The following is a 9,897-nucleotide window of genomic DNA, read 5'->3' as shown; positions in this document are numbered from 1 at the left end:
GGCACCCCCGGTCCGTGCTCCGCGCTCGCTTCCTGCCGGGGCCGCGGCGCCACCCGCGGGGACACGTCACGGGCGGGGCTGGCACGGCCCGGCCCCGGTGCACCGGGACAGCCGGGACACGCTGGGACACGCTGGGACACGCTGGGACACGCTGGGACACGGGCACGGCCCGGCACGCCCGACGCCACGCCACGGGCACGGCAGTGACAGGCACAGGGGGCACACGCGTGGGGACACGGGTGGGAGCGGAGGGGAAAACCCCGAGGACACCACGGCGTGTCTGGGGACACCCTGGGGGCTCAGGGGGACACCCACGGGGGGCTGTGTACACACGTTGGGGACACATGGGCCGGCTGGGACACGTGTGCAGTGACACACGGGCATGCTGGGGACACGGACACAGCAGTGACACGCTGGGGACGTGTGCAGTGACACACGGGCATGCTGGGGACATGGGTGCAGTGACAGGGACACAGCAGTGACATGCTGGGGACACACGGGCACGGCAGTGACAGGCACAGGGGACACACACGTGGGGACACACACACGAGTGACACACAGGGGGGACACGTGGGGACACACACACACGGGTGGGAGATGAGGGGACACTCTGAGGACACCACGGAGTGTGCAGGGACACCCTGGAGGCTCAAGGGGACACCCACGGGGGGCTGTGTACACACGCTGGGGATGTGGGGACATGCGTGTGTGTGTGGTGACACGGATACAGCCGTGACATGCTGGGGACATGGGTGCGGTGACAGGGAGGACACCACGGTGTGTGCGGGGACACCGAGGACACCACGGCGTGTCTGGGGACATCCTGGGGACACACGGGGACACCCACGGGGGGCTGTGTACACACACTGGGGATGTGGGGACATACGTGTGTGTGGTGACACGGATACGGCCATGACATGTATGGGCACACTGGGGACACAGGTGTGGTGACAGGGACACAGCAGCGATGCGCTGGGGATGTGTATGGACACACGGACACGCTGGGGACATGTGCAGCGACACACAGGCACACTGGGGACACGTGTGCAGTGACAGGGACACAGCAGTGACACACTGGGGACATGCGTGCAGTGACACGTTGTGGACACACAGGTGCGCTGGGACATGGGTGTGGTGACACAGACACAGCCGTGACATGCCGGAGACATGTATGGGCACATGAACAGGCTGGGGACATGTGTGTGGTGACACGGACACAGCAATGACATGTTGGGGATGTATGTGGGCACACGGACACGCTGGGGACGTGTGCAGTGACACAGACACAGCAGTGACACGCTGGGGACACGTATGGGAACACGGACAGGCTGGGGACATGTGCAGTGACACACGGACATGCCAATGATGTGCGCAGTCACACATGGACATGTGCAGTGACACATGGACACGTTAAGGACACGTGCAGCCACACGGACATGCCAATGACATGTGGAGTGACACGGACATGCTGGGGACACATGCAGTGACATAGGGACATGCTAATGACGTGTGCAGTGACACATGGGCACACTGGGGATGTGTACAGTGACACACGGACATGCTAAGGACACTGCAGTAACACACAGACACGTGCAGTGACACATGGACACGCTAAGGACATGTGAAGTGACACACAGACACACTAAGGACACTGCAGTGACACGCGGGCATGTGCAGTGACACACGGACACTGCAGTGACACACAGACACGCTAAGGACATGTGTGCCATCCCGTGCACACACAGCCCACCCCCAGATGTCCCTCCAGGTGTCCCCAGATGTCACCCCAGGCACACCCAGGGCCCTCGGGGGCGTCCCCGTGTCCCCCCAGATGTCCCCAGGTGTCCCCCACGTGTCCCCGTGTCACCCCAGGCACACCCAGGGCCCTCGGGGGTGTCCCCGTGTCCCCCCCCCGGCCATGGCTCCTGCCCACCCCCCCAGTGCCCACAGGGGGCCCCAGGACCTGGGGCGGTGCCACCGCCTGCGGGGGTGACAGCGGGCACTGTGGGGTCCCAACATCCATTGGGGGGTCCCAGCGGTCACTGGGGGGTCCCAACATCCATTGGGGGGTCCCAGGGGTCACTGTGGGGTCCCAGCATCCATTGGGGGGTCCCAGCGGTCACTGGGGGGTCCAAGGGATCACTGTGGGGTCCCAGTGGCCATTGTGGGGTGACAGCACTCATTGTGGGGTCCCAACATCCACTGTGGGGTCCCAATGGTCATTGAGGGGTCCCAACACCCCCAAGGGGTCCCAGGGGTCACTGTGGGGTCCCAGCATCCACTGGGGGTTCCCAGCACTCTTTGGGGGTCCCGGTGTCCCCATCCCCCACAGCGTCCAAGGCAGAGGCGGGAATGGGGTCAGGGGGGTTTATTGAGGGGTCTGGGGGGTTCATTGGGGGGTCCTGGGGGGGTCTATTGAGGGGTCCTGGGGGTCTATGGGGGAGTCAGGGGGGTCCTGGGGGGTTCATTGGGGGTTCTGGGGGGTTCACTGTGGGGTCAGGGGGTCCTGGGGGGTTCACTGTGGGGTCAGGGGGTTCTGGGGGGTTCACTGTGGGGTCAGGGGGTACGCCGATGCCACCAGGCGCTGCTTGTCCCAGCTGTAGGTCTGGATGGTGGCGGCCTCGCCCCCCAGGCTGATGTGGCACCTGCGGGCACAGGTGAGGGTGAGCCCGGGGCTGGGACCCCCGGGTGGGCACCAAACCCCCGGGTGGGCACCAGAGCCCTTGGCTGGATACCACAAACACCGGGTGGGCACCACAGCCCCCGGGTGGGTGCCAGGTCACCCCTGGGGTAGTGCCAGCCCCCTGCCCTCGGTGCCAGTCCCCTCCCTTCGGTGCCAGCCCCCTCCCATCAGTGCCATCCCCCTGGGGTGGTGCCAGCCCCTCCCCTCGGTGCCAGCCCCCTCTGCCCGCGGTGCCAGCCCCATGCTCATAGTGCCAGCCCCCTCGGGCGGTGCCAGCCCCCTGTGCCCGCGGTGCCAGCCCCCTCCCCACGGTGCCAGCCCCCTTCCGTCAGTGCCAGCCCCCTCCTCTCAGTGCCAGACCCTCGGGCGGTGCCAGCCCCCTCCCCTCGGTGCCAGCCCCCTGTGGCAGTGCCAGCCCCTGCCCGCGGTGCCCGCGCTCACTGGCTGTCGGGCCGTGCCAGGAAGCAGAGCGTGAACAGCGCCAGGTCGAACTCGGGGCTGGAGCCCACCAGGAGCGACCCCCGCGATTTGAGGTGCCCGTCCCAGCGGAACCGCAGCGACAGCACGTCCGGGAAGGCCGCCCACTGCCGGGACAGACGGACAGACAGACGGACGGACGGGGGGAGACGGCGGGGACAGACAGACAGACAGACAGACAGACAGGGGAAGACGGCGGGGACAGACAGACAGACAGACAGACACACAGACAGACAAGGGGACACGGCGGGGACAGACACACAGACAGACAGACACACACACAGACGCACAGACAGACACACACACAGACAGACGCACACACAGACACACAGACAGACAGACAGACAGACAAGGGGACACGGCGGGGACAGACACACAGACAGACACACAGACAGACAGACAAGGGGACACGGCGGGGACAGACAGACAGACACACACACAGACAGACAGACACACACAGACAGACAGACACACACACAGACGCACAGACAGACACACAGACAGACAGACGCACACACAGACAGACAGACAGACAAGGGAACACGGCGGGGACAGACAGACAGACAGACACACAGACAGACAGACAAGGGAACACGGCGGGGACAGACAGACAGACACACAGACAGACAGACAAGGGAACACGGCGGGGACAGACAGACAGACAGACACACAGACAGACAGACAAGGGGACACAGCGGGGACAGACACACAGACAGACAGACAGACACACACACACAGACACACACAGACACACACAGACAGACAGACAGACAGACAAGGGGACACAGCGGGGACAGACACACAGACAGACAGACAGACACACACACACAGACACACACAGACACACACAGACAGACACACAGACAGACAGACAGACAGACAAGGGGACACGGCGGGGACAGACACACAGACAGACAGACACACAGACGCACACACAGACGGACAGACAGACACACAGACAGACAGACAGACACACAGACAGACAGACAGACACACACAGACACACAGACACACAGACAGACGGACAGACGGGGGACACGGCGCCGTGGGTGCCCATCCGCAGCCACAGCGCAGCCAGGGGGGCACAGGGAGGGGCACGGGGGTGGGCACGGGGGTACCCAGGCCATGAGGGGACAGGGACACGCGGGTACAGCCTCAGGGGGACCGCGGGTGCGGCCTCTGGGGACAGGGACACCAGGGATGCTCCAGGGGACAAGCAGTGGGGACAACCCAGGGGACCGCGAGGTTCGGGGGGACTGTGGAGGGTGAGACCTGGGGGACACAGTGACAGCGACCCTGGGGACAGCCTTGGGGACAGAGAGCTTGGCTGGGGACACTGAGGGGGATGGGGCAGGAGGGGGAGCCCAGGGTGCTGCAGTGGGTGCCCCCTCTGTGTCCCTGTGTCCTGCTCAGGGAATTCCTCCCCGTGTCCCCACGTCCCCTGTGTCCCCCTGTCCCTGTGTCCCCATGAATCCCGTGTCCCCCTATCCCCATGTCCCCATGTCCCCCTGTCCCCGCGTCCCCCTGTCCCCTGGGTCTCCATATCCCCCAGTGGTGTCCCCATCCCTTACTCAGGGAATCCCTCCCTATGTCCCCATGTCCCCCTGTCCCCCTGTCCCCCGTGTCCCCCGTGTCCCCCATGTCCCCTGTCCCCTCACAGGCCCATCTCAGGTGTAGCTCAGCTACTCCAGCCATCCCCATGTCCTTGTGTCCCCCATGTCCCCATGTCCTCCCTGTCCTCATGTCCCCATGTCCCTGTGTCCCTGTCCCCACTCACAGGCCTGTTCCAGGTGTAGCTCAGGTACTGCAGCCTCCCCCATGTCCCCATGTCCCCATGTCCCTATGTCCCCCCATGTCCCCTCACGGGTCCATCCCAGGTGTAGCCCAGGTACTCCAGCTGCCCACATGTCCCCCTGTCCCCCTGTGTCCCCCCATGTCCCCATGTCCCCCCTGTCCCCACTCACAGGCCCGTCCCAGGTGCAGCCCAGGTACTGCAGCCTCCCCAATGTCCCTGTGTCCCCTCTGTGTCCCCATGTCCCCCCTGTCCTCACTCACGGGACTGTCCCAGGTGCAGCCCAGGTACTGCAGCCACCCCCATGTCCCTGTGTCCCCTCTGTGTCCCCTCTGTGTCCCCCCTGTCCCCCTGTCCCCACTCACGGGCCCGTCCCAGGTGTAGCCCAGGTACTGCAGCCTCCCCGCGCTCTCCAGCGCCTGCAGCTGTACCCAGTTGTGACACCCGGACACCGCGTCCTTCTTCACCTCCCCTGGGGACACGGGTGACACCGACAGCCGGTGAGCACAGCTGTTCCCCTCAGGGCCCCCCCGACCCCCGGCATTGCCCCCCAAACCTCCCCAGCTCTATCCCACAGTGTCCCCCCCACCCCCTTGGTGTCCCCCATGCCCTTGGTGTCCCCCCATCCCCACAGTGTCCCCCCCATGCCCTTGGTGTCCCCCTCATTCCCTTTGTGTCCCCCCATGCCCTTGGTGTCCCCCATGCCCTTGGTGTCCCCCCCATCCCCTCAGTGTCCCCCCCACCCCCTTGGTGTCCCCCATGCCCTTGGTGTCCCCCATCCCTGTGATGTCCCCCCCCCATGCCCTTGGTGTCCCCCCCACCCCCTTGGTGTCCCCCCCATGCCCTTGGTGTCCCCCCCATCCCCTCAGTGTCCCCCCCACCCCCTTGGTGTCCCCCCCATGCCCTTGGTGTCCCCCCCATTCCCTTGGTGTCCCCCCATTCCCTTGGTGTCCCCCTGTTCAACCCCTGTCCCTGCTCCCTCCCATCCCCACAGTGTCCCCCCCTCCCCAGTGCCCCCACATGTCCCCCCGTGTCCCCCCGTGTCCCCCCGTGTCCCCAGTGTCCCCAGTGTCCCCTCACCCACGAAGACGTGCTCGAAGCCGGACGAGTCCAGCGCCTTTCCTTTGGAGCGCGAGTAGAGCCCGAACCACATGGAGTGGAGATCGGCCCGGAACGCCTCGGCCGAGGGGTACAGCCCTGGGGACAGCGTGGGGACAGCGTGGGGACAGTGTGGGGACAGGGGGTACAGCCCTGGGGACAGCGTGGGGACAGTGTGGGGACAGGGGTACAGCCCTGGGGACAGCGTGGGGACAGCGTGGGGACAGTGTGGGGACAGGGGTACAGCCCTGGGGACAGCGTGGGGACAGCGTGGGGACAGTGTGGGGACAGGGGGTACAGCCCTGGGGACAGCGTGGGGACAGTGTGGGGACAGGGGTACAGCCCTGGGGACAGCGTGGGGACAGCGTGGGGACAGTGTGGGGACAGGGGTACAGCCCTGGGGACAGCACGGGGACAGTGTGGGGACAGGGGTACAGCCCTGGGGACAGCACGGGGACAGCGTGGGGACAGTGTGGGGACAGGGGTACAGCCCTGGGGACAGCGTGGGGACAGTGTGGGGACAGGGGTACAGCCCTGGGGACAGCGTGGGGACAGCGTGGGGACAGGGGTACAGCCCTGGGGACAGCGTGGGGACAGCGTGGGGACAGTGTGGGGACAGGGGTACAGCCCTGGGGACAGCACGGGGACAGTGTGGGGACAGGGGTACAGCCCTGGGGACAGCACGGGGACAGCGTGGGGACAGTGTGGGGACAGGGGGTACAGCCCTGGGGACAGTGTGGGGACATGGGGCACAGCCCTGGGGACAGGGTGGGCCATGTGGACAGGGGGGTCCAGCCCTAAGGACAGGGCAGGAGGACAGGAGGGACACTATGGGGACACTTTGGGGCAGGGGGAACACCATGGGGACACTGTGGGAAGACCGTGGGGACAAGGGGAACATTGTAGGGACACTGTGGGGATGCTGTAGGGACAGGGGCACAATGGGGGGACACTGTGGGAATGTCGTGGGGACAGAGAGATCACCATGGGGACACTGCAGGGACAGAGGGAGCACTGTGGGGACACCGCAGGGACACCGTGGGGATGGGGGGAACACTGTGGGGACATCATGGGGACACTGTGGGAACATTGTGCAGACAGGGGCATCACCATGGGGACACTGTGGGGACACTGTAGGGACAGGGGGAGCACCGTGGGGACACCAGGAGGACAAGGGGTCACCATGGAGTTAGGGGGAACTCCATGGGGACATCTTGGGGATAGGGGACACCGTGGGGACAGCACGGGGACAGAGGGAACACCGCGGGGACATCATGGGGACACGGTGGGGACAGGGGGAACACTGTGGGGACATAGTGGCGACACCGTGGGACACGTTGGGAAGACTATGGGGACAGGGGGGACACTGTGGGGACACCATGGGGATAGGGGGGACATCATGGGGACACCACGGGGACACCATGGGGACACTGTAGGAACAGGGGAAACACCATGGGGATATTATGGGGACGCCATGGAGACAGGGGAACACCATGGGGACATCGGGGGGACAGGGGGAACACCATGGGGACACTGTGGAGATACCATGGGGACACCACGGGGACACGGGGACAGCGTGGGGACATCGTGGGGACAGAGGGATCACCATGGAGACACTGCGGGGATAGAGGGAACGCCGTGGGGTCACCACGGGGACAGGGGGACACCGCGGGGATGTCATGGGGACGCCGTGGGGATAGGGAGAACAGCGTGGGGACATCATGGGGACAGGGGGACGTAACGGGGACATCGTGTCCCCACCTTTGTCGAGCACGAAGCGCTCGAGCAGCGCCAGCACCGGCGTGGCCAGCGCGGCCTCCAGGAAGCGCCGCTGCTCCCGCAGCTCCTCCGGCGGCTCCGCCTCAGCCCGGCCCGTCTGAGGCTCGTAATTGTCCAGCAGGGCCAGCAGCGCCGAGACCGTGGGGACAGCCAGGAGCGACGGCGACACCCGCGAGAACAGCCTGGGACACGGGACAGGGAGTGGGGCGGGATGGGATAAACCACGGGATGGGATTGGGGTTGGGGTGGGGTTGGGATGGGATGGCACTGGGGTGAGATTGCATTGGGATTGGGATTGAGACTGGAGTGGGATTGGGATTAGGATGGGATTGGGATCGGGGTGGGGTTGGGGTGGGGTTGGGGTGGGGTTGGGATCAGGATTGGGGTTGGGATGGGATAGAATTGGGGTTGGGATGGGATTAGGGTGGAATGCGATTGGGATTGGGGTGGGATTGGAATGGGTTGGGATTGGGATTGGATTGGGATTGGGGTTGGGATTAGGATGGGATGGCACTGGGGTGAGATTGGATTGGGATTGGGATTGGGATTGAGACGAGTGGGATTGGGATTAGGATGGGATTGGGATTGGGATTGGGGTGGGATTGGAATGGGTTGGGATTGGATTGGAATTGGATTGGGGTTGGATTAGGATGGGATGGCACTGGGGTGAGATTGGATTGGGGTGGGATTGGGACTAGAGTGGGATTGGGATTGGGTTGGGATGAGATTAGGATGGAATCTGATTGGGGTTGGGATGGCATTGAGATTGGCATCAGGGTCGGGTTGGCATCAGGGCTGGGATGGGGTTGGCCTGGGATTAGGATGGAATGCAATCGGCTTTGGGATTGGGTTTGGGGTTGGGTTGGAGTAGGACGGGATTGGGATTGGGACTGGGTGGAAGGCAGGGGTGGGCACAGGTGGCATCAAGGGGTGAGGACAGAGCCGGGCGGGACAGAGAGCGGAAGGGCAGAGGGGAGGGGGATGAGGGGAACACGGAGGGCGCCGAGCGCCCCCCACCCTCCAGCCCTGCCCCCCCCGTGCCCACCTGCCCGAGCCCTCCAGGTTCAGCTCCAGCTGCCCCGGCCCAGCCCGGTTCGAGTCCGCGGCGAGCAACTGCTCCGAGAGCTCCCGGAGCTCCGCGTCCGACACCGCCCGGGGCTCCGGTACCGCCCGAGGGGGCTCCGGTACCTCCCGGGGCTCAGGGGGAGCCCCCCCGGTCCCGGTGCCGGTACCGATCACCAGCAGCAGCCACAGCAGCCACGGAGCCATCGCTGCCCCCACCCCGGGCCCGCTGTCGCTTTTAGCCGCTCCTATCGCCCCTTCCGCTGTCGCGATAACGCGCCAAGGTCGCGACATGACCTCGCCAGACCCCGGGGGGGGCCACCCCGACCGCCCCCCCCCCCCCCCCCCGGGCCGGCTGCACCCCCGGTTCCCCCCGTTGGTGACCCCAAGGACAGGTGTGGGGACTCGACCCTCCCCCCCCAAATTTGGGCCCTCCCGGGGTGCGGGGACCCCCAAAGCGCCCCCCCCCGCCCCCCCGGAGCTGTTTAATGATTAATTAATGAATTAATCATTGGGGCGTTGATAAGGGAGCAAATGTGGCCCCTCAAGGACTTCCCAGGAGGGCGCGGCCTCGGCGGGGCACGGTGGGTTTGGGGTACACGGGGGGGGGCTGGGGTTCCCCAGGATCCTCCAGAGCCCCCCAGGACCCCCCAGAATCTCCCATGGCCCTCCAGGATCCCCCAGGGCCCCCCTGGACCCCCACATGGCCCCCCAGAACCCCATCATAGCCCCCCAGGATCCCCCCCATGTCCTTCAGAATCCCCCCATGACCCTCCATGATTGCCCAGAGCCCCACCCGGAACCCCCCAGAGCCCCCCTGGACCCCCCAGAGCCCCCAGGATTCTCCCAGGGGCTATGGGGGGGATCCTGGAGGGCTCTGGGGGTCCCTGGGGTGCCATGGGGGGTTCCTGGGAGAATCTGGGGGGCTCCTGGGGTGCAATAGGGGGGTCCTGGGGTGCCATGGGAGGGTTCCTGGGGGGCTCTGGAGGCGTTCTGGGGACCATGA

The 9,897-nt window shown here is 65.6% G+C and overlaps 2 protein-coding genes across 2 annotated transcripts in view; both read right to left on the bottom strand.

Annotated features, from left to right (window-relative positions):
* Nucleotides 1–2,545: 2,545 nt before the first annotated feature.
* On the bottom strand, nt 2,546–9,185 carry LOC134431253 (uridylate-specific endoribonuclease C-like). Its single transcript, XM_063179237.1, has 6 exons — nt 8,875–9,185; nt 7,812–8,011; nt 6,033–6,149; nt 5,318–5,424; nt 3,125–3,267; nt 2,546–2,645 (listed from the first exon to the last, which is right to left on the bottom strand). Exons 1-6 carry the CDS (start codon nt 9,183–9,185, stop codon nt 2,546–2,548), a joined length of 978 nt encoding a protein of 325 aa, XP_063035307.1.
* Nucleotides 9,186–9,744: 559 nt separating this feature from the next.
* The window catches only part of LOC134431252 (tetraspanin-31-like), a 7,435-nt gene continuing 7,282 nt past the window's right edge, over nt 9,745–9,897 (bottom strand). Inside the window, exon 5 of the mRNA XM_063179236.1 lies at nt 9,745–9,809. Coding sequence (XP_063035306.1) covers nt 9,745–9,809 — 65 coding nt within the window. The remainder of the gene's footprint in view (nt 9,810–9,897) is intronic.

Source organism: Melospiza melodia, chromosome 31, assembly GCF_035770615.1.
Source record: "Melospiza melodia melodia isolate bMelMel2 chromosome 31, bMelMel2.pri, whole genome shotgun sequence".
In the NCBI taxonomy this organism is placed as follows: Eukaryota; Metazoa; Chordata; class Aves; order Passeriformes; family Passerellidae; genus Melospiza; species Melospiza melodia.
This window is presented reverse-complemented; position numbering and strand designations above follow the sequence as displayed.